The 23970-nt window shown below is 49.4% G+C and overlaps 2 protein-coding genes across 7 annotated transcripts in view; one reads left to right on the forward strand and one right to left on the reverse strand.

Moving 5' to 3' along the window:
- On the reverse strand, positions 1-10578 carry CHADL (chondroadherin like). Of its 2 annotated transcripts, XM_030547112.1 has the most exons (5): positions 10501-10578; positions 7070-7240; positions 4493-6166; positions 2096-2262; positions 1-1303 (listed from the first exon to the last, which is right to left on the reverse strand). In XM_030547112.1, exons 2-5 carry the CDS (start codon positions 7226-7228, stop codon positions 1066-1068), a joined length of 2238 nt encoding a protein of 745 aa, XP_030402972.1. In that variant the 5' UTR covers positions 7229-7240; positions 10501-10578; the 3' UTR covers positions 1-1065. The 2 variants fall into 2 exon arrangements, with proteins under 2 accessions (XP_030402972.1, XP_030402981.1); XM_030547121.1 differs by lacking the exon at positions 2096-2262 and having other exon boundaries at positions 1211-1303.
- The window catches only part of LOC115643236 (chondroadherin-like), a 26757-nt gene continuing 9944 nt past the window's right edge, over positions 7158-23970 (forward strand). For 2 of the 5 annotated variants that reach the window (XM_030547129.1, XM_030547149.1), the window contains exons 1-2: positions 10583-10662; positions 18832-19025. The gene's annotated coding sequence lies outside the window, so the exon portion shown is untranslated. Of the gene's footprint in view, positions 7247-8136; positions 8263-10582; positions 10663-15299; positions 15336-18831; positions 19026-22585; positions 23160-23970 lie in introns of those variants that run through there. The other 3 variants (XM_030547133.1, XM_030547139.1, XM_030547143.1) reach the window with 3 other exon arrangements.

Genomic DNA, 23970 nt, shown 5'->3' on the forward strand with positions numbered 1-23970 from the left:
TATAGCCCCCGTGCTGTTTATTTTGAGGTTTAAATCCATGAATTTTCAATTTGCTGCCGATGTTTGTATTAATGACGCAGATCTGCTGGGTGGCAGTGTGAGGGAGAGATCTGGGAACTTGGGCAGGGAGACAGTTGGAGCTGTTGACACCTGGGAAGGTACAGAGGGTGGTTGGGGATTGTGGGATATGTACTTTTACTGGACTTCTCTTCTGAAACCAGTGGATAGTTAGCAATGTTGGCATTTCAATATTCATCAGGAGGTTTGAGACCTGATGCTCCAGTGAGATCAGTGGGGTGTGTCCCATCCTGTCTCCCCTCCCCCACAGTTATTGTTTCAGGGTCTCTGCAGACTCACAAAGTCAATACGGCATGTATTACACTCGCTTGTGTTTCCAGTGTTAACTGCTCAACCATGTGGGCTAGAAATGTATTGGTTTTGGCTGGAAGCTCCAATTCTGTAGCAAGGGCTGCATTCCACAGCAAGTGGCTGGCCACTGAATCAGAAGTGACATGAAACCCTGCCTGGGGACAGCAGATTATTCCCCCACCACTAACTATCAGCCACCTCAGGGGTGAAACATAATGCACAGCAGCATGACGCAGCGCTTTAGGGCAGGAAGAGAACAATAACATGTTCCACTGAAACTGCAAGAGGAACTTAGGGAGACACAATGGAATTGCTCAAGCTATGATTTGGCACAGAAGCAGGGGAGCAGGATGGGGAAAGCACCTCATGAAAAGCACCATGGGATTGTCAGAAGGAACTCTCACATCTGCTTTTTCCTCTCAATGCGATTTCCTCTTTGAATTCCCTCCCCTGCAACACACGGCACACACACTGCCCTTCCAGCCCCCATCCCACCAGAATCCCAGAGCTCAGTCTCCCATAGCTACGGTCAGGTCTGCTCCTTTCCGCTGTGCAATGGAAATCTCACTGCAACGTGAATAAAAGGCCATTAAAGCTTCTCTCTCACTAAGCTGCTTCCTACTAGCTAGTCAAGTGCATCCACAGCCACACACTGCTAAGACGACACTTCAGCAGCTGCAGCAGGGCCACACCTTCTTATGCTTTGCTCTTCTTGGTGCCTCTGGCTTGTGCTTTTCCTGACCTCTTTTCCTTGCTGGGGCTTCTTTCTGCTTTGATTTTGGCCTTGACTTTGTCTGGATGAGCCCTTCTGCCTTTCTCCATACCCCAGCCTGGACAGCTTTTGAAGACAGCAGAAAGCTTCACCTTCTGCCCGCGGACTTCTGCTGGGGACCCACAGGTGGCTCCCACGCGCAGGTTCAGTTTGTCAATCCATCTGAAAATAGGGCAAGAGACAGAGGAAGGAGATGAGAGAAACTCCAAGTGGACTTAGCAAATTACTGGCACAAATGGCTGTGCTGGCAAACCAGGGCATTTGCTCTCTTTTAACAAGTTCAAAGGGACTTTGGGGCTGACTTGACGGTCCTGGAGAGTAATGCCCTCTGTGTACCCCTGGAAGGGGAACAGCTCAGGCAAGGCACTTCAGTCTCCCCACATGTGCAAACAGTTTGGAAAGTTTTAACACCCCAAAAATGCAGTTGTATAGAGTAAGAATCGCAGCTGCAGTCACCCCAACCAGGACATATTTCAAGGGTTCCCAGACCTCACACTTCAGGGTATAAGGTGAGCAGCAACTGCGGTCATGAAGAAGTACATGGCAGGCTACAGCACAACGAGGCGCGTTATGTGGCGTTTACACCTCCCTTGGAAGCATCAGGAATTGGGTGAGGCAGGCAACCAGAGGACCTATGGTCTTTTCTGACCTGCCAGTTCCTTTGCTTTTCTCTTTGCCCTCATCTACCCATATGTCTCAACCGTACTGTGGAGAGCTCCTCTCTAGGCAGGAGGGCCCAGATCCTCAAAGGTATTTAGGCACCTAACTCTCATGGATTTCAATGTTCTCATGGATTAGCCTCCCTGCTAAGACTGGCAGCAAAGTTGAATATTGGTCCCTGTTGCAGTGGTATTTTCAGTGGTATGAACATCTCCCTGGCAGGAACTGAGCAGAGATCCACACCCTCCTATCAGTCAGGCCCAGCCAGGCTGCTGGACCTAAGCAGTGACTGACCTGCGCAGTGGGAGGATCTGGCAGTCACAGTGGAAGGGGATGTCTCTCAGGTTGATGACCTCCAGCCCTGTGAAGTTGCGCAAATCAGGCACGTTATACATGTTGTTGTTGTCCAGGTACAGACTCTTCATCCTGGGACCCAGACCAGCAAAGGCCCCTGAGGAAAGCTGCAAATGATGAGATGGGGCTGATGAGTCAAAGGAAAACAGCTGTGGATGATTTTAATAGGGAGAGGTGTGTGTGTGTGTGTGTGTCTCTCTCTCTCTCTCATTGGTTCCTGTCTCCACTGGGAATGGGGCTTGAGTTACTATCACTTGGTATCAATACTACCCAGCACACAGGTCAGTTTGATGACCTAATTTGAGACAAAGGAAGTGCAGGAGCTCATTGTGAGAGAAGCAGAGACTTTCAGAGTTACTGTGTAAAGTGAGTTCTCTGTCTTTGTGATTCTATGAATTACATTAACTAATAGACTCATAGACTTTAAGGTCAGAAGAGACCATTATGATCATCTAGTCTGACCTCCTGCACAATGGTACTTAATATTTAGTGCTAAATATTAATTCCCTTAAATAGCTGTGAAAGCCTCTACCTACTTCACATGTTGAAATATTGCACTTTGTGTCTCTTAACCTGCATCAGACTCAAGTTGTCAGTGTCCTATTTCATTTTGCATTATTTTGTGGATTGTAAACTCTTTGTAGCAGGGAATTTCACCTGTTCTGTGTTTGAAAGTGCGGGGTAAATGCACAGTGTTATATACATACATGTGTGATTCTTAATAGCTATATTTAACACTTTTTTTTCAATTTGGTATTTTGTCTTTTTGGCAACTGGATGTGTTACGCTTAATATAGCTTTTCACTTTTGACTCAGGTTTTCCTTTAACTAATGGCAAGGCACTGAACTGAGCAGATTGTAGGGGCTTTTTCAGTCCCTGGTTAACTGATTGTCATCTTATTTTTTATCTCAGTTTAAACAGGCCCCAGTCCAGCAAAGCACGTAAGCATGTGCTTAACTTTAAGCATAGGAGCAGTGTCATTTTCAAGGTCGCTACTTGTGTTTAAGTGCTTAGTTGGGTCAGCGCCATAGAGTACGTGCTTTCTACTTGCAAGACTTTGTGGATCCAGTGCCCCATTTTAATTTAATCTCTGTGGCAGAGATTGTCAGCCTCTGGAACAGTCACAAAGGGAAAAGCCCGCTCCGCTTTCCCACCTCTGGTTTTCAGGTTTGGTTCAGTCCCTCATGCTCAGGATGGTCTCTGGATTCCAGAAGCACCTCAATAACCACTATTCCTGCGGCACTTCCTTTGAGGGGCTGTGAAAACCAGCACTGAGGATTCTGGGATCACATGTGAGTAGAGATTGTGTTACAAGTAGCTGAACAAGGGTTTCATGCTATGAAAAAGTACCAAGACCCCTTTAATTTACATAACCAGTTTGGGTTGCATTATGGGGACCTCAGAATGTACCCAAATTTCCATTGAAAAGGAAAGAATTTGGCAAGGACATGTTCCACTTTCTTCTCTGCAAGCAAGAGAAACGCTGGGCTCTGCGGTGGCTGCATTCTCAGTTTTGAGACTTGACAGTAAGACCGAATGGCCAGGCAGTCCCCCCTGGACTCAGGTTTGGCGCTTTCCTTCCCCAGGGCTGGGAGTTGCTGTGAAAGCAGCGTGGGAGGCCCCGGAATGCTGCCTTGTTGAGCCTGAAAGGAGCCTTGGCTGACAGGAGGATGGTGGCAATTTCGGGTGCTTGAGAGGAGAGAGAAACAGGTGAGTGGCAGAGGGGAATCCCTCGGAATAGCTCTTCACAGAACAAGAAGAAATATTGACAAATTGGAGGAAAGAGAAATATCAATTATTAGGATCCTTGGGGGAGGAGCTTAGGGCAGGTTCTACAGCCCATTGAAAGAAACAGGAATCTTTCTATTGACTATCCTCAGCTTTGTATCAAGCCCTTAATGAGGACAGATTAAAGGAATGAAGAGCCTGTAACCTGGCTGGGCTATGACATGGGGAGGATCTGGCACCTGTGAAAGGTGCAATTGCCAAGGAGGGGGAGAGGGGGACTGTTGGGGCAGACCGAGGGGGCATAATCACTAGGAGTAACAGGATAAAACTGAACAAAGGTGCAATTCAGACTAAATATTGAGAAGCTTTTCTTCCAAGCGAGGTCTCAGGCTGAGCAATCATCTCCCAAGGGAAGTGGTACAAGCCCCAGTGTTGGGGCCATTGCTTTGGGTTGGAAGCCCCTTCATTTCATCCAGAAGAAGCACTGGAATGTGCTGCAGGGAAGTGCCCTGCAATGGGAGCAGGGAGGAGAGGTGACCGAACAGTAACTTGTATAGTATTATTTAGCTTTATTAGGCTGGGGCACTCGCCCTTCTCCCTCCTCTCACCTGTTCTAGCCCCATATTATCCAGATATAGGTGTAGCAAGGATCTGGCTACAGGGAGGAAGGCTCCATCCGCAATAGACTTGATGGGATTCTTGGACAGCTTCAGCTCACTAAGGACAGGCAAACCCCTGAGGGACCCGGTGGGTACTTCCTGCAATAGGTTCTCGTCCAGGTGCAGCTTCTCTAGCATCTTGGCGGGGCTCAGGGCCCTGGGAGACACACGAGTGATGCGGTTCCCACTTAGGTAGACCCAGCGTAGCTGCCCTGCCCCAGCCAGGTCATTGTCTGACAGTTGGCTGATGGAGTTATGCTGCAAGTGGAGGGAGAAGAGGTTGGGCAGGAGGCTGAAGGTCGCCGTGGGCATCCGAGTGAACCCATTGTGGTCCAGGTACAGGTAACTGAGCTGGGGGGCCCCGCCAAAGGCAGCAGCATCTATGGCAGCAATGTTGTTGTTAGACAGGTAGAGGTAGACCAGCTTCTTTAAGCCCTGGAAGACCCCCGGCTGCAGCTCCGTGATCTTGCAGCTCTGCAGATGGAGTGAGACCAGCTTCTTTAAGCCGGGGAAGGATCCCTTGGGTATGGAGTGGAACTCATTCTGGTGCAGGTCCAGCAGCTGGGTGTTGCCTGGGAACCCCTTGGGGATCTTCCGGAGGCCTCTGTTCTCGCAGTTGCTGTGTTGGAAATCAGGAGAGCAGGCACAGACTTTTGGACACCTTGTCTTAGCATTTCCCTCTGGCTCCCTCCTGGGGGTGGCTGGGCTGGGGAGCTGCTTCTCATCCGGGGCAGGGCCCCCACACTTCATATCAATGGACCTCAGCAACTCCAGCTGCTCACCTCTGAAGGCGCCAGGGCCTGCACATGGTACATCAGCCTGGACCCTCGCTTTCTCCGTCCACTCCTTGAAGGGCCGCATGTAGCATGTGCAAACCACGGGGTTCCCTGTTAAGTTGATTTTCTTCAGGTGAGCAGCTTCTGTCAGTGGCTGCAGCACCTGCAGCTGGTTGTTGTGGAGGTCGACTGTGTGCAGCAGGGGGCTCTTCACAAAGGCTTTGTGTGAGACATCCTGCAGGGCCATGTTGTCCAAGAACAGCTGCTTCAGTGAAGCCATCTCAATAGCTTCCTCGCCAATGTAGGTGACCGGGTTGTGTCCCAGGTCCAGCCGTGTGGTACCCGACAGCCTCGACAGGGCCTCTGTGGGCAGGGACTGCAGTTCATTGTGGTCCAGGCTCAACCTCCTCAGGGTCGGCAACCCAGCAAAGGCCTCTGTGGCTATGACATGAAGTGCATTATGGGACAGGCGGAGCCACTTGATCAGCTGCAGGCCCTGGAAGACCATATCGGGCAGGTAGACCAGGAAGTTCTCACCAAGGTTGAGGAAGCTGAGGAAGCCCAGTTGGCTGAAAGCCCCTGGCTTTATCTCTTCTATGCGGTTCTTCTCCAGGATGAGCTGCTGAAGAGAAGACAGCCCATCCAGAGACTCCTGGTAGATGAAGGCTATATTGTTGGAAGCCAGGTTGAGGTAGATCAGTCGTCCTAGTCCCCTGAAAGCCCCTTCCTCAATACTTTCCACATTGCATCGCTGCAGGTTTAAGTGGGTGAGGTATGGGATAGGGAGGAAAGCTCCTCCAGGGATGACTTTTATGTTGTTGCCCCGGAGATCCAATTTTTGGGTGACCTGTTGATTACACAAGCATCAGTTATTGAAGATGGAACCCAAAACCTCTCCCACCCTTCTGCAGCAGAGTGACAGGCTGTCCCAGGCCTCTCTGCAGCCTTTATCGCTGTGATCTGGCCAAATCTCACAAGCAAGCTCATGACTGATCAGTACTTGGAAGAGACACTTCCCAGAGCACCTCCAGTCTGCTGCATGAAGTTGTGATGGGATCTCAATAGTGACTGTTCGTCCTGCTGAACCAGGCTTCTTGCAGTGCAGCAATCGCTAATATCCTGCATGAGCCTTAGTTTAGTACTGACTCAGAGGGGAAAGTGCCTCCTAAACCAACACCACCTTCCTGCAGCCATCTGGGTTTCCCTTGTTTCCTTATTTCGCTATCTGACTCTGCTTTAGCTTAAGGCCTGTAACAATCACCACCTCGGAGGGGCCTGACTGTGTATTGACCAGAAAATATTATAATTGTTTTTTGTTTGTTTTTTTTGTCTTGATCAGCTGAGTTATTTTTATGTTGTTCTGCAGTAGAAGAGCTGACCCTGAGCAGACCAGCTTGTCTTGCAAACTGCCCTGCATGTGGATCAACCCCTCCCTTAAGATTTTCACATCAATGGCATTGAAAGGCTGCGAGGTTACTGCACAAATCTTTTGGAAACCCAGACATCTGGATGAAGTGAACCACACTTGCCTGCATCTTGTTCTGCTGCCTCTCCCCTGTCCTACAGCAGCCTGTGTGGCTCAGTGCTGTGCAGGGAGAGAGAGAATCAGACTGGTACCCAGATGCCCCAGGGGGTGAGGAGCTTTGATGGTGGTGGCAGCGGCAGCAAGTGTGTGAAGAGCAGTTTAAGAGCACTTTGTGCTGTGTTTGCCTCTGACTCTTCGCTTCCCCCGCTGTGCCCAGGGACTGACCTGTGGGATGGTGATGGGCACCTCCGTGAGGTTCTTGTTCAGACACATGACGTGGTGCTTTATGTTATCGCAGATGCAGATCCGTGGGCAGCGCTCAGCAGCCGCTCTCCTGACGGGGAAGAGAGCTGACACCAGGAGAAGGCCCAGGGAACCCCACATCCTGGAAAGTGGTTACAGGTGAGAGAGAGAGGGAAGAGGCACCCCAATCAGAGAGAGATGTGCATTCCCACAGTGCTTCTCGTCCCCATGGACCCTAAGTGCTCTGCAGGCTGTGTCCCTTGAGATTGCGGCAGTTGTTTCACGGTGTATTGCAAGGCTCCAGCCCCATTTGAGAGACGGGGAGGGGATAGTGTGACTAAGGGAAAGTGCAGCGGGAAGTTTAGATTACTCAGGTATGAGCCTAGTTTTAAGCATGTGAGTTGTCCCATTGAACTCAGTGGGAGCTGGATTGATTCTGGTTCCATTCTTGAACTCAAGGGGGTGGGGCTATGACTCTCATGCTTAAAGCTAAGTACATGCTTACATGGTTCACTGGATCAGGGCTTTAGAGGGACAAGCAACCTTGGCTAAATCACCAGTACCTCCTTCTGCAGCACTTGGACTTTCCTTGGAGGTTTCCTTTCCAAGTACAGACCAGGTCCAACCTGCTTCAGCATGTGAGATCTGATGTAATCTCACTCCAAGGCAGAGTGGCTAAAAGACACCGGTGTTGCCAGAAAAGGAGCAGAGAGCATTTTGCAGACATAAGAGCATGTGCTAATGTGAATGTGACAACACGTATTACCATTGCCATATATCCTAAGAGAAGGAGGGTAGGAAACTGCGGTAACTCATCGCCATTCTGAGCAAATCGCAGTAGCACTGTTCCAACGCATCCTTGCTCATAAAAGACTGTAGTTGTACCGCAACTTCCAATTGGTAGTTGAGTGCTTTACAAATGCTAATTAGCTTAGCCTCACACCACCCCTGACAGGCAGATCTGTAATGTCTCCTCGTTTTACAGAGGGGTAACATTATTTATTTATTTATTTATTTATTTATCTATCTTATTTTATTTTATTTTCAAGTGGCTCAAATGTGCAAGGTACTTCCCCATAACAAGTAAAAAGCAGTGATCCCTGCTCCAGTGAGCTTGCAATCTGTATTGGAGCGGACACACCAAGTGAGAGGTCAGAAGAAGGCAACAATGAGAGGTGAACAGGAGGATAAGGTTGTCCATACTAAAATCAAGTGGTTTGGAAGTGAGGTGTGGACCCATCTGGATGGCTCATCCAAGCTGAGTCTGTGTTTGGTTTGTTACTTCCACCTTGTTTCCCCATAGGCTTCCTGGCAGAGGTGAGTTCTTAGGAAAGGCTTGGAAGAGGTGAAAGGAGGTGGGCTTGGTGACTGTATTGTGGAGCGTGCCCCAGTTGTAAGGGTCAGCAGGGAAGAAGTCATGGGGATGGAGGTGTCTGTGAGAGGCTGGGAAGGAATGCTGAGGCTGGCCATGCTGGCAGAGCAGGCTGGATGTGGAGGTGGGACGTGTGGGAGGAGACCATGTCTGAGAGGTTGGGCTTAGGAGCAAAGACAAGAAGTTTGTATTTGATTTTTAGAGAGCTGGGGAGTCAGTGAAGTGACTCAGTGGGAGTTCATGTGGTTGGAGCAATTGGTGAGAGAGAAGTGGTTTTGGCAGCAGCATTTAGAGATGGATCAGAGGTGGGTAAGGCTGGTTGACGGAAGAGGGATGAAGACAAGCGACTTGATCCTCAGGGCAGAAAGGAAAGTGTGGTTTATTTAAAATATTGTGAGGGAATGAGTAACAGGAATAAGTAATTGCCTGGATATGTGGGGAGAAGGAGAGACAGGAGCTACAGATGTCAGCCAGGTTATGGGCCAGGATGTTGCGAGAGATGATGGTCTGGTCAGCTGTAACCCAGAACAAAGTCAGCGAAGATGTCCGGTAGGGGAGACTGTAAGCTTGTTTTTGGCCATGCTGAATTTAAGTTTACAGTGAACTGCCCAAGAGGAGCTGTTGGAGAGTCAGTGAGAGAGCGGGCCATGGCAGAAAACTGTATCTGAAAGTCATCAGCACACAGGTGACAGCTAAACCTGTGCGAACAGATGAAGTCACCCAATGATGGGACAGAGATGGAGAAAAGGAGTTGGACCCAAGATGGAGCGCTAGGGAGCATCCATAGAGAAGTGGGAAAGGAGGGGGGAAGAGCCATCAGAGATGCAGGAGAACCAAGCAAGGTGACAGGTCAATGGCAGCAGAAAGGTCAAGGAGGATGAAGATGGAGGATAGGCTTGAGATAAAGCCAGGAAGAAGCCACTAGAGACATTGGAGGGATGAGAAATAAGGGCTGGAAAGGTTGAATGACTTGCCTGAGGTCACAGAGTCAGTGGCAGAGCAGCCCGAGAACCTAGGGGCCTCACTCTCAACCCTGAGCCTGCCCACAGGCCCGTCCATCCTGCCAGGGGTTACACAAGGCAGGAAGCAGCCAAGGCTTTGTGAGGCAGTGAATCCACTCTGAGCGCTGGGGATGTGGCACGCCCTGGGCTGCTGTTTTAGTGTATTACTGTAAGCTAAGTATGTGGCTAGAAGCAAAATGGGCAGCATTAGCAAAGGCTTTTTGAATGGTCAGTGGAGTGGCAAAAATGTTGTGGGAGAGTCCAGAGCGGGGGGAAGGAGTGGGGGTGATCTCAGGGGGAGGGGGAAGGATAACAAATGTCAGCATTTACAGTTCTGTCTGCAGTAGGGCTCCCACCCTTGCAAACCCCAATGGAGCGGAACTGAGCTGAGCATAGACAGGGCTCATGATGGTGAGTCTCCTGAGCCAAGGTCAGTGCCAGCTTTCCATCCACTGTTATGTTAATACACTTCCCTTCTGTGGCAATCCTATGCCCCCACAAATAGCGCTGCTGAGCCTGTCCTCCAGCACCCCTGGCTATACCATGCCTGGGGGTCCCACTCACTCCTCTGCTAGTGCACCTCACTCCTGCCTGCAGCATCCCCTACCCTGGGCCCCACATGGCAGTGCCCCTCCCAGCCCCCTGCAACAGCCCCAGCTGTCCCAGCCCTGGGCCCCACACATCCCTGCTGGCTCACCTCAGTGCTGAGCGGTGGCACCTATCCCAGACTCCACTCACACACACATGGATTGTGATCCCCCACCCCGCTGCTGCACCCCTGGCTTATCTCAATCCTGGGCTTTGCCAGTACAGCTCAGTCCTGACCTGCAGCCTTCCTGGACACTGAATGCCCAAGTCTTTCCTGAGCAGGGAGTGCTCAGCATACTGCTTATGCAGTGTGGACAAACCTCCAGTACCAAGAGCTGCATTAAGATTCTTGAGATCATTTTGGCTTAATATGTGAAAGTCCACTGCAGTCACAGCAGTGAAAGGCTGCAACCCAGCCTCGTCTTCCCCCGTCCAAGCCCCCAACAACTTACCCAGCTGCTTCCTCCTGTTTGCACAAGGCAGATCCTTCCCCAGGAAAGCACAACTAGGGTAACGCGAAACCGAGGAAAGTGAAGATGGGAATGGCAAAGCCAAAGGAACTGAAATCCTTTCACCCAGCAGCTACCAGAATCCTGTGAATTCTCCTGGTGGGAGTGAGTGTGTGTAGTTCACTTTACTCACAGAAATGAGGGCTGAATGGAGCTTTGTGTTGCTTTCCCAGCCTGGCTCGGGCTCACACAGAGCTAGTGGGGGAAAGCAAAACTGAAGTGAAGTGCAGCCTTTGGGAGAGCAGCAACTAATCAGATGCATCCCTCTGTACTTACTGGGAAAGTCTTTGGTAGAAGAAGGGCTGTGGAATTTAAACCCCTTGTCTTGAATGTCACAATGCCATTAAAAATAATATCTGTGTTAGAACTAGACTGACTCCCTTCCCCCCTACGCCTCCTCTCCCCTCTCTGTGTATACATGTGTATAGAGAAATTATATATCATCTAAAATATAGATGTTAAATAAAAACCTACTCCTTTCTAATCCAGCATGAGGGTTTACCTCAGAAATGCACATAGATTAAACATTAGCAGCTTCCACTATAACTAACTTAGCCATTTTGTGCACATGTATATATTTGTATTACTATCGACTTAATGCTTACTTATATATATAATGCTTTCTTTTAAGTCGATAGTAATACAAATTACTGATACGTGCTGAGTGACAGTTGATGTAGGAAACAGGTTTCTGAATGTCCTGACTGTTGTACATTTAAAACCTAACCCTAATGCTGCATTAATTTGTTTTATTAAAGGAAGTGCCTGTGTCTCTGTGTGCACATGTGAGGTGTTTTCACTTTGCAGAAAGAGTTGGGAGGATGGATGGGTAGTTTTGCACCAGTGCTTTCTTTCACGACTGGAGTTTCAGCTTCTCTGGCAGTGGTGGCGTTGCCTATGGAATCTGTGCGAGGACTCACCGTCTAGCAAGAGTTTAGGAACATAACCCTGCCATCTTTTTTTTCCCTTTTAAATCTTCCAGGGCCCTGATCCAGTGACTTGCTGAGAAACTGATCTTCTCTGATTCCAGTGGGAGTTGCTAGTTGCTTGTTCTCTGCACCTCTGGGGAACAGGCCATTAGTTTGCAGAGAGTTTTAGCTGTCACCCCATTGTGATGGTCAGACTCCGTCTCCTGCCAGTCAGTTACAATGCCCTGGATTAGTCAGGTGCAGGGGAATTTGCATTTAAGCCTTTTTCAGAAAAAGGTTGAAATATCATTTTCATAAAGGAAAATGCTGATTTCTCATTCGCAAATGTCTCAGCTGTTTAGGTCCCTGCTCCTCCTCAATGGATGCATTAGCCTGTACCCCTGTGCCGTTATGGCGTCACATTGACGTCAGTGGGATTCTGTGTGGGTGCAGGAGTCCCCAGAGTCAATGGAATCCCACGTTGAGAGGCAGGGCTAGTGCATCTATTTGCAGGATCGGGGGTCTACTTCTGGTGCTGTACCCTAGTCTGTCTGAATGGACGTCAATACTGGGTCTACTGGGCCGGACTCTGGTTCTAGGCTTGTGCAAGTGAAGACTTGCTGGAGGGGAGATGCTTCAACTCTTTGGGTAGGCTCCTTGCTCAATGTGCCCCACTAGCATTGTAAGGAGAGTGAGGATGGCAAACATGTAGCTGTGGTCACCTGAAAGGGGGCTGTCTTTCTAACAGGAGCACAAAGTACTGCTCTGTGGGGATCATTAAAACATTCAGGTGACCACAGCGTGCAGAGCTGGGCATTGTGATCATCAGCTACACAACATCTGCAATAAAACTCTCAGCTCTGGAAACGCAGACTCCCTGCCTGCGGCTCAGAAGGCGGCAAAGCCACTATCTCAGGGCCTGATACTGCTCCCATCTGGGCCCAGTGAGGGCAGGGCCAGGGGCTCAGTCACAAGCTGAACCAGCTAGTAGGCCCTATTGTTGCACGTCTTCCTCACCTGAGTGGTCCCACTGACTCTCATGTGTCTGTGTGTATAAGTGCTGCAGGAGTGGACTCAAAGTTTAGTGCCTGATTGCCCCAGAGATTTGGACTGTGCACGTTGTATTGTTATTGTAGGGTTGCTGAGATGTTGGATCACACTGGTTTGTGGCTGGGTACGGAGTTTAATCGTCATGCTGGGCCAGACTCCATCTGAGAGATCTTCGGGAAAGAATTGTCCTTGAACCAGTGCACAGAATAGCTCAGCTAAAGCTCTGCTCCTGTTTGAATTTAACAACAAACAGCCGCGTTGCAGAGGGAGAGGGGTGGAGACTGGGCAGCAGGACACAGGAAAGAGAAACACAGGCGACTTGTTTTTAATGTAAACGTTCTGTGCACTGGGGAAAGGAAGGTGGAATTTTCCACTGTGCAGTGGAGTCTGTCATTTCTGTGCATACAGCGGGGAGTGGGGTGAAGGGAGGAGGATTTCTGTGCAAGGAGGAGACATACAAGACTGTGGCTTTTTCTGTCCTCCTCACAGATCTCAGCTTTGGAGGGCCTGCCCCTCCTCACTCTCCCAATGACACTGGCTTCTTTGTGTGGGTCGAGTGGCTGCAGAAGCCAGCCAATGCTGTTGCTATTACTCTTTGATCCAAGCAGAACGGGGGCGGCTTGCGCTAAACATTAGTCCTGTGTCCTTCTAGGCAACAAATGCCCCAGCCTACCTGCCCCATAACCTCTGCCCTAAGGGAGTAGTCCTCACTCAGCAAGTTGCTCCTTTGGCTTCGCTAGGATGCCTTGTGTGAATGAGGTGGTTGCAGGATCAGACCCTTTGATTTGAAAAGGAAAGGTGGCCGGGTTAAAGCTGGATTAATCCCTCCTTTGAGAGTGGGGGGGCAGGAATGTCTTGTGATTGCTCAGCAGCTTAAAACCAGCTTTTTGGGGGGATGGAATGACCATTTACCTCTTGGTCTCCGGTTCTGAACCAGCCACAGGTCAGTAGAGCCCCAAACTTGCTGTTTTCCCATGGTTGTTCAAGGGCCTTTTTGTGTGGAGGGCTCAGGTTAATTTCTCGTACGACAGGGATCAGATCAGGCTGTCACCTTCTTGAAAGTTTGCTTCAGGACAATTCCATGATACAGACCGTATTAAGTACCCAGTGGCTGCCTGTTCTCCAGTCCCCTCACCACAACTGCCTAGAGACACCAGATTCCACAAGACCTGAATCCAAGTCATTTCCTGCCTGAATTATTGCAGCACAGTCGTATCATCTGTGTACACTTCACCAGATACCGTTCCAGAAAGGAAAGCATCTGTTTTACAGTATCAAACAGTGAACAAACCAAGCCAGTCAGCTAAACAGATGTCAGACTGAAAAAAATAAGCTCCATCTACAACCCAACCTTTGTGCACCTGTGATACCAAACTGAGATGCTATTTGCAGGAGATTGCACAAACCTTCATAATATGATTCTCTTGCCTCTGATATTAAATTGTTGACAACACTGTTGACATTCAAATGATCATCATTAGGCTTCAGCGTGTACATCATATTGAGATGATTGAGGCAGCTGATATTTCTCTTAGGCCTGATGTCAGGAAGACATTGCTGCCTCAGTTCATATCCAGTCTGACTTCATTTTTTAAGCTTATTTTCTAGAGCACATGAAAGAACCTCCAGGGGAAGGTATCAGTTTGTGAAGCTGTCATGAGCCAGCCCAATGACCGGAGATTTCAGAAACTGCATTTCATGCAAAGCTTCAACAAACTCAGACATACTCCCAGCAGGAGAAAACGCCGGAGGCAAGGAGTTACTATTGACACTTCTCTGCTCCCTAGTGCCCTCAAGTTTCACACTATGGACAAAAAGCCAAAACTTCTGGACTTGGTGGGACATCACAGGAACTCTGTGCGTACTGGGGTGTGGCCATTTCAGGCTTTGTAGGCCTGGTCTACACTATGCGTTTATACCGAATTTAGCAGCGTTAAACCGAATTAACCCTGTACCTGTCCACACAACGAAGCCCGTTACTTCGATATAAAGGGCTCTTAATATCGATATCGGTACTCCTCCCCGACGAGGGGAGTAGTGCTCAAATCGGTATTGCCATGTCGAATTAGGGTTAGTGTGGCCGCAATTTGATGGTATTGGCCTCTGGGAGCTATCCCACAGTGCACCATTTTGACCGCTCTGGACAGCAATCTGGAGTCGGATGCACTGGCCAGGTAGACAGGAAAAGCCCTGCGAACTTTTGAATTTCATTTCCTGTTCACCCAGCATGGAGAGATCATCAGCACAGGTGACCACGCAGAGCTCATCATCACAAGTAACAATGCAGTCTCCTGAGAATCGAGAAAGAGCTCCAGCATGGACTGCACGGGAGGTACTGGATCTGATCGCTGTATGTAAGAGGAGATTCCGTGCTAACAGAACTCCGTTCCAAAAGATGAAATGAAAAAACATTTGAAAAAATTTACAAGGCCATGATGCAGAGAGGCCACACCAGGGACTCAGTACAGTGCCGTGTGAAAGTTAAGGAGCTCAGACAAGCCTACCAGAAAACCAAAGAAGCAAACGGAAAGTCCAGGGCAGGGCTGAAAACATGCTGCTTCTACGCTGAGCTGCATGCAATTCTAGGGGGGTCTGCCACCACTATCCCACCCCTATCCGTGGATTCCGAGGTGGGGGTGGTAATCTCAGCCATGCCTGAGGATTCTGCGGACGGGGAAGAGCAGCAGGAAGAGGAGGACGAGTTTGCAGAGAGCACACAGCACTCCATTCTCCCCAACAGCCAGGAGCTTTTTCTCACCCTGACAGAATTACCCTCCCAAGCCACTATCCCAGACAAAGAAGCAATGGAAGGGACCTCTGGTGAGTGTACGTTGTAAATATAAAACATGGTTTAAAAGCAAGTGTTTTTTTAATGATTAATTTGCCCTGAGGACTTGGGATGCATTTGCGGCCAGTACAGTTACTGGAAAAGTCTGTTAACATGTCTGGGGATGGAGCGGAAATCCTCCAGGGACATCTCCATGAAGCTCTCCTGACGGTACTCCAAAAGCCTTTGCAGAAGGTTTCTGGGCAGCACTGCTTTATTCCGTCCTCCATGGTAGGACCCTTGACCACGCCATGCATGTAGCAAGTAATCCGGTATCATTGCATGACAAAGCCTAGCTGCGTATGGTCCCGGTGTTTGCTGGCATTCAAGCAACATCCTTTTTTTATCTCGCTGTGTTATCCTCAGGAGAGTGATATTGTTCATGATAACCTGGTTGAAATTCAGGAATTTAATTAAGGGGACAGAGATGGCCATTCCTACTGGGCTGTTTGCCTGTGGCTTAAAAGAAATCCTTTCCTGCATGTAGCCAAGCAGGGGGAAGAGGAGGGGGTGATTGGCGCTGAGCTTTTTCCCGTTTGGCTAGCAGGGATCTTCCCTGCTACCAGCCATGCGGTGGGGGGAGGGGTAAAGCAATCATCCCAGAGAATTGGATGGGGGGTGGTTTCTGCTGCTGCACGTTAACAGGAAAGAAGCAGCACTCAATGGGCTTTGCTTGCTATTTGGGAAAGGAGGGCGCTGGATATATGAAGGCTGCAGAAGAAAAAAGACAATGGCTTACCATGGCCGCATGCAAGCCGAATTCTGCTGCATGGACCTGCGTCTGTGATCTGTAACACCAAAGCTAGAGGCACTCAGTATTAAGATGCAAAGTGCGACCTTGTAGTGAAAACACATGTGCTATGTAAGGTGAATAGTATTGTTCACCGTGAAAGAGTATGACCATTGTTCTGTAAAATGTATCTTTTTAAATACTTCTCTCCATGTTTTCGGAAATCATGGAAGTGACCCGCAATGAAAGAGCTCCTCTGAATGAGTGGAAGGACGTGGTAGCAAAGTACAGGAAAGATGCCAGTGACCGTGAGGACAGGAGGGACCAACATGAGGACAGGAGAGATGCTTGAGATGAGGGGTGGTGGCAGGAAGATCAGCGGTGGCGGGATGCAACTCTGGGGCTGCTGCATGATCAAACTGACATGCTCCGGCGTATGGTGGAGCTTCAGGAACGGCAGCAGGATCTTAGAGTGCCGCTGCAGCCACTGTATAACCACTCTCCCCCCATACCATGTTCCTTAGCCTCCTCACCCACCAGACGAGTAAGAACTCATGGGGGGAGGCTCCGTGCACCCGCCCACTCCACTCCAGTGGACAGCTCAACCAAAAGGCTCTCATTATTATGAAATTTTTTTTAGTGGCCTTTTCCTTCCCTCCTATCCTCCTCCCAAACCCCACCCAGGTTACCTTGTCAGTTCTCTCCCTCTTTTTATAATTAAGTAATAAAGAATACATGATTTTTAAACGAGAGTGACTTTATTTCCTTAGAAAGCAAGCTGTGATTGAAGGCGAGGGGGGGTGGGTGGATTACAGGGAATGAGTCAATCGGGGGTGGTGGGTTTCATCAAGGAGAAACAACCACAACAGTCACACTGTACCCTGGCCAGTGATGAAACTGGTTTTCAAAGCTTCTCTAATGCGCACTGCTTCCTGGTGTGCTCTTCTAATCGCCCTGGTGTCTGAGTGTGCATAATCAGCGGCCAGGTGTTTTGCCTCAGCCTCCTACCCCGCCATAAAGGTCTCCCCCTTACTCTCACAGAGATTGTGGAGCACGCAGCAAGCAGCAATAACAATGGGGACATTGGTTTGGCTGAGGTCTGAGCGAGTCAGTAACATGCGCCAGCGTCCCTTTAAATGTCCAACTGCACATTCTACCACCATTCTGCACTTGCTCAGCCTGTAATTGAACAGCTCCTGACTACTGTCCAGGCTGCCTATGTATGGCTTCATGAGCCATGGCATCAAGGGGTAGGCTGGGTCCCCCAGGATAACGACAGGCATTTCAACATTCCCAACTGTTGTTTTCTGGTCTGGGAAGTAATTCCCTTGCTGCAGCCGTTTAAACAGAGTAGTGTTCCTGAAGACGCGAGCGTCATGAACCCTTCCTGGCCATCCCACATGGATGTTGGTGAAACGTCCCTTGTGATCCACCAGTGCTTGCAGCACCATTGAAAAGTACCCCCTGCGGTTTATGTACTGGGTGCCCTACTGCTCCAGTGCCAAGATAAGGATATGGATTCCATCTATCGCTCCCCCGCCCACAGTTAGGGAATCCCATTGCAGCAAAGCCATCCACTATGACCTGCACATTTCCCAGAGTCACAACCTTTCATTGCAGCAGCTTAGTGATTGCTTTGGCTACTTGCATCACAGCAGCCCCCACGGTAGATTATCCCACTCCAAACTGATTCCCGACTGACCGGTAGCTGTCTAGCATTGCAAGCTTCCAGAGGGCTATTGTCTCTCGCTTCTCAACTGTGAGGGCTGCTCTCATCTTGGTATTCTGGCATTTCAGGGCAGGGGAAAGCAAGTCACAAAGTTCCATGAAAGTGCCCTTATGCACATGAAAGTTTTGCAGCCACTGCGAATCGTCCCAAACCTGCAACACTATGCGGTCCCACCAGTCTGTTCTTGTTTCCCTGGCCCAAAATCAGCGTTCAATGTCTAGAATCTGCCCCATTACCAGCAGGATCTCCAAAGCACAGGGGCCCGCAGTTTGAGAGAATTCTGTGTCCATGTCCTCATCACACTCGTTGCTGTTCTGCTGTAGTCGCCTCCTCCTCGCCTGGCTTTGCAGGTCCTGGTTCAGCATAGACTGCACGAGAATGTGCGAGGTGTTTAAAATGTCCATGATTGCTGTCTTGAGCTCAGCAGGGTCCATGCTTGCTGTGGTATGGCGTCTGCATAGTTCACCCAGGCAAAAAGGCGCAAAACAGTTGTCTGCTGCTACTTTCGCGGAGGGAGGGGTGAGGCTGTACCCAGAAGCACCAGCGGCAATGTTTTTTGCCCTGTCAGGCACTGGGATCTCAACCCAGCATTCCAATGGGCGGGGGAGACTGCAGAAACTATGGGATAGCTATCCATAGTGCAATGCTCCAGAAATTGACGCTAGCCTCGGTACATGGACGCACACCGCCGAATTAATGTGCTTAGTGTGGCCGCATGCACTCGACTTTATACAATCTGTTTTTAAAAAACGGTTTCTGTAAAATCGGAATAATCCCGTAGTGTAGACATACCCCTAGACAGAGACCAGCACCTTAGTTTTCACTTGAAAATGGTTTTCAGACCTGGCTCATTTCCTAATGCAGAGAGGGACAAAGGGCCTGATGAGGACTGGGCAGGCTTAGGTGTTTCAAACACTGATGCATGCTGGGTTCCAGACTTTGTGGCTGTATTTTTTTTATTTTATTTTATTTTATTTTATTTTTGCTGCCTTTACTTTCTCCAGCTCATCTGTATCCTTTCTCCCTGCAGACAATAGGAGGAAACAACTCATGTCCTAGCACCACTTCCTCCATCAGGTTATGTGACTTGTTGGATGCATATGAGCTGAAAGGGGGAAGAGTCACCAGGACAATCGCTCCACAGCACATGGGGTGTTTGGAGAGGGGCTAAAGCACTGGAGCTGCGCAGCAAATACCCCCCAGCAGAGCCGTCTCTCAGGACAGGTAAGGGAGATGGAAAGTGCCAGCGACGTTGACTGTCTTTGTCAGTGAAGGGGTAGGGGGAGCCCTGTGGAGGCAGGGCAGAGCAGATGAGAAATGTTGTGCGTTTGGAAATAGCTGCTGCAAATGGGTTATTTTGCTACATTCACTGGTTTGGAAAAAACAGTGAAAACCTAGAGCAAGTACTTCTAGCTGAAAGCAAGCAAAATTGCTGCTCAGTGGAGACTAGATGGGAGCACAAATATGCAGCCCCAAAGGAAACCATTCCTACACTATTATTAGTCACTTATAGATAAGCCGAGAGCTTCACAGAGCTGCCCCATAGAGCTTGCAGTGTTGACCTGAATTTTATGGGTTAGCTGTTATGGCTCGCCACTGATCGCATCCGACCAGAAGATTTATAGGTTCTTGTCCAATTCAGACTACAGGCTCTGAGAACTCAGAGAGTTTTATATCGGGAGAGGACTCTCGGGGTGCTTGGCATAAACAGTTACATTGAGGACAATACCAAATCGATAAAAGCTTTATTGCGATTAACAAAAGAATAATAAATGCTATGAAACTTATGACTGCAAAACAGTAAAAGAATTTCAAAACTCCTGGTGGTAACATGCCTATTATAAATACCTTAACCTAACATACCACACCCTTCCTTGAGGCCCCGGTAATAGGCGGTGAAGGACCAGCCTTACTCCTGACATGCTCGATAACACAATGGTTCTGGCTTCCCCAATAGTTAGGAATGTTGAGTAGTTACACTGTACTGCACACGCTGAGCTGATAGCATGATGGAAGATCTCCTATATTCTATAGACGAACAAAAAAAAGAAAAAAGCTCCCTAAGATATCCTTACATGATATTTTATAGGATCCTGACACTATGTAATTTAGGCCGAAATCTTATTTCCGTACCGTAAGAAATTGATCGGTACCCTTCTCCTACAGGTTAGTGGATTATGACACTTACTCTCCACATATTAATAAGGATTGTCTCACTCCAAAAACTGCCAAACTAGGCTCTCTTGGCGACTTCCAGGTTTGTGGTGTACCCTGCGGTTACCAACTGGTTGCAGACGCCAGATAAACCTGTTCAGTGTTGTGTGTAGTTCCTCCCTTTGGCCCCAAAGTTCAGGGGTCATTTCTATTTGTGCCAATGGTTGCCAGCCTTTATGCTGACTTATTCTTAACTGATCATACTTTTAGCTGTTTAGCTGATCTTACTGGATACAGGCCGATAGGCTTCTTGCATTTCAGCAAAACTTATTCTATGTATAATTATTAGGAAACACATATCATGTGCTTCAACACATCCTAATTTCATAGGAATTAATACTGATAAAATATAAGAATCATATATGAAATTGATTAATTCGGAAAGAGAAACATATTATTTGATACAGCTGGCTGGATTAGTAGGGTATAATAGTTAGCAAAGAAATCTTATGGGCTACAGCAGTAACATGGGAGACAATAAACTCAGAACAAACACAGACTCGCACCCAAAGGGTGGAAGAGAGATACATCCTGGGTCCAATTCAGTGGCCCAATGAGTGTTTCTCAGGTAGAGGGTTACAGGATCAGGCTCCCAGGTTAAAGAGAGAAAGCAGATGGGGAGAGAGCTGCATCCTAGGGAAGAGCAAAAGAGACAACATCGAGAGGAGGAAGAGGGGACTGGTATGCAGGAGTCATGCTCAGCAGAAGTACATGGGGAGAAGTGCTGGGGGGGAATGGGGGGAAGACATGCAGAGTGTGGAGAGGGAGAGAGTGCAGAGACTGCCACCGATGGGTAAGGTACAGAGCAATGAGATTCAGAAGACTAGCTGGTTTAGAGCTGGCTGTGCCCTATGGGCAGAACAGTGACATCTTAGGGGCCATGAAATGCTGAGCGCCTCTGCATTTGGCTGTACTGCAGGGTGGGGCCACACTCCGGTTGGCTGTGGCCTCAGTGCTTCCCTGTCGTGTGTTTCTTCTTGACACAGCGCACAGTCAACTTGTGGAACACCTTACTTGAGGAGGTTGTGAAGTGACTATAACAATGTTTAAAAGGGAATTGGATAAATTCATGGTGGCTAAGTCCATAAATGGCTATTAGCCAGGATGGGTAAGGAATGGTGTCCCTAGCCTCTGTCCATCAGAGGATGGAGATGGATGGCAGGAGAGAGATCACATGATCATTGCCTGATAGCTTCACTTCCTCTGGGGCACCTGGCATTGGGAGACAGATACTGGGCTAGATGGACCTTTGGTCTGACCAGGTACAGCCATTCTTATGTTCTTATGGACACACTGATCTCCTCGTCTTGGGGAGCTGCGGCAGGGTCACCAGCGTGAAATAGAAAGTGGATCTTGTTTTTTCTTTTTCATCGTGCCCCCAGCCTAGCCCCTAGGAGTGAGCAAACACCGCCTCCACTACACACTAACTCCACCACCCCACTTCTGTTACCAAGACAGAGAGAGAGCAGCGAGATTCCATGGGACAGGACAGAACACTACAGGTGCCCAAGCAGCAGTTACAGTATATTGAAATGGAAAGAGGGGGGTTGTCCCTGCACCAGCTAAGGTAGAGGGTGGAGTTCTCCCTCTCATATAGCAGAGTGGGGTAGCACTGCTTCCCCCTGTACTTTAACCCCAGCACCCAAGTGGCACAATCATCACTCTGGCGAAGGAGTGTCTGCAGTCAAGAGCGGTGGCTTCTATTAGGTATGATCTTTTTATTCTACACTCAAAAGAACAGAACAGGAAAAGAATAAGCTATGATGGTGGTTTGCCCCATCATAAAGTCTGCTGGGTTGAGGGCCTTACTGCATAGCACAGGGCATGTATCACGGGCCTCGAGTCTCAGTGATGCTGGTGTGAGTCCAGAGTAACTCCACAGATGTCGGTAGCGTAACTGCAAACTTACCCTGGTGTAACTAACACCAGAATCTGGCACGTGGGGCACCGCAGCCGTCTTTAGGAATCTGGATGTCCTTGCTGTATATATAGAGACTCGTTGGAGGGTGTGAGATGAGCATCCTAGGACATTGGTTTCCCATCGGTTCAAGCAGCTAAGTCCAGTGATGAGTAAAGGGCTGCTGGGGAGGGGAGAAGAGATGATCTCAGATACCCCATTCTTGGAGGATTGTATTGCTGATGTCAGAGAGTGTTTAGTGGTGCCAGGAGAGAAGTGATTTGATCAGGAACATCATCCTGAAGTCCCTTCTAGCTCCAGTGGGTCCAGTTCAGTTTACAGCTCCGACCATGATCATGGTTCTACCAGCTCCTCCCTCAGCCCCCTAGGCTCTGTGCGTTGCTCTGCTCTCCCTGCCATGCCCACTGGGCGAGGGATTCTGCCAGTCAGGACTGCTCTGCTCTAGTGGCACCAACTCTGCAGGGCACAGCAAGGCAGAGCCTGGCAGCAGCTGGGACATGGAGCTATCCAGCTAGAAGGGGCCATGTTCCAGCAGAGATTCCCCTGACTCTAGCCACACCTTAATGAAGGAAATCAGGGCAGGGGGAGACTGCAGGGCTGCGTTTCCTGCTGGTCAGATTGCCGAGTCAGCCTTTCTCTAGAAGTCCGTTTGGCCATGAGTGAACAAAAGGAGGAAGCCCAGGCTCTCGGCCGTTCCTGTTCACTCCCTTGGCTTTGGGCTACACAAACTTGATTCAGGAGGAGATGGGAGAGAGAGTGTTCCCCTGCCATAGAAGAGAAAGAAAGGGAGCAAGACCAGGGCAGAGAGAATGGAGAGGAAAGCAACAGGAGCAGTCAGAGAGACAGGGGGGGCCAGATCCTTTGGTGGGGTAAAGCTGTTGCTTTCACTGCAGGAAGGCTGATTGACACCACCCGAGTCTCCAGCCCTGGGAGTGGGAGGGAATCGAGAGGGAGAGGAGGAAGTAAAGGCTCGTGGAGGCAGAATGGGTGAGGAGAAGAGAATAAAGGAAGGCAGAACAGTGAAAGATAAAGCTACCCAACCGTAGAGCCAATCTGACTGATAGTACTCCTCTTTCACCATCTTGTCCTGTTGCCCTGGCAGGAAGGAGAAGGTTGGTATGAACTGGTGAAAATCCGTTGCTAGCCAAAGCCAGACTTGGTGATTATTCCAGACCACATGAAGCCCTAGAAATCCTCCAAACTTTTGGAACAAAATATCATCTGAGGTGAGAAGCTTAATTCCCCACTCTCCCAAAGTGGGAGCCCAGAGCAGTAAATGTTGGCCACCGCACTGATTTCTGGAATGCCCCTGGTCTGCCCAACTCCAGGTAGCAGGAGTTAAATTTGAGTCTCCTCTCTGGCACAGCAGTGTCCCCTGGGAAGGCTCAGGGCAACTCGGAGTCAACCCTGGATCTTCCTCATGGCAGGGCAGAAACCAGTTCGGGCATCGGGCCTGCTCTCGGACAGGAGAGTAGGAATCAAAGCCAGATTGTCTGCGTGGCACAGCATTGATCCCTAGGGGCGGTGAGGTGAGCAGCTTCTCTTCAGAACATTTCAAGAGAAAATGACAGAGGAGGAGAACGTCCTGGGTGTATTGATTGATCACAGGGTGACTATGAGCCACCAATGTGATGTGGCTGAGAAAAAGGCTAATGAAGTCCTAGAATGCATCAGATGAGGTATTTCTAGTTGGGGCGGCTCTGTGTTTTGCTGCCCCAAGCACGGCAGTCAGGCAGCCTTCGGCAGCAGTTCTGCAGGAGGTCCGCCCTGGTCACGTGGATTCAGCGGCGATTCTGTCGGTGATTTACTGGTCCCACGCCTTCAGCGTACCTGCTGCCAAATTGCACTGAAGTCGTAGGACCGGCGAACCTCCCACAGAAATGCTGCCAAAGGCTCCCTGGCTGCCGCCTCATGCCGCTTCCCCACCCCCTCAACCCCCGGCTTGCCGCCCCAGGCACGCTCTTGCTGCGCGGGTGCCTGGAGCCACCCCTGTTTCTAGTAGAGACAGGGAAGTGTTACTGCCATTATACAAGACGC

The sequence above is a fragment of the Gopherus evgoodei genome, chromosome 1 (assembly GCF_007399415.2).
Source record: "Gopherus evgoodei ecotype Sinaloan lineage chromosome 1, rGopEvg1_v1.p, whole genome shotgun sequence".
Taxonomy (NCBI): domain Eukaryota; kingdom Metazoa; phylum Chordata; order Testudines; family Testudinidae; genus Gopherus; species Gopherus evgoodei.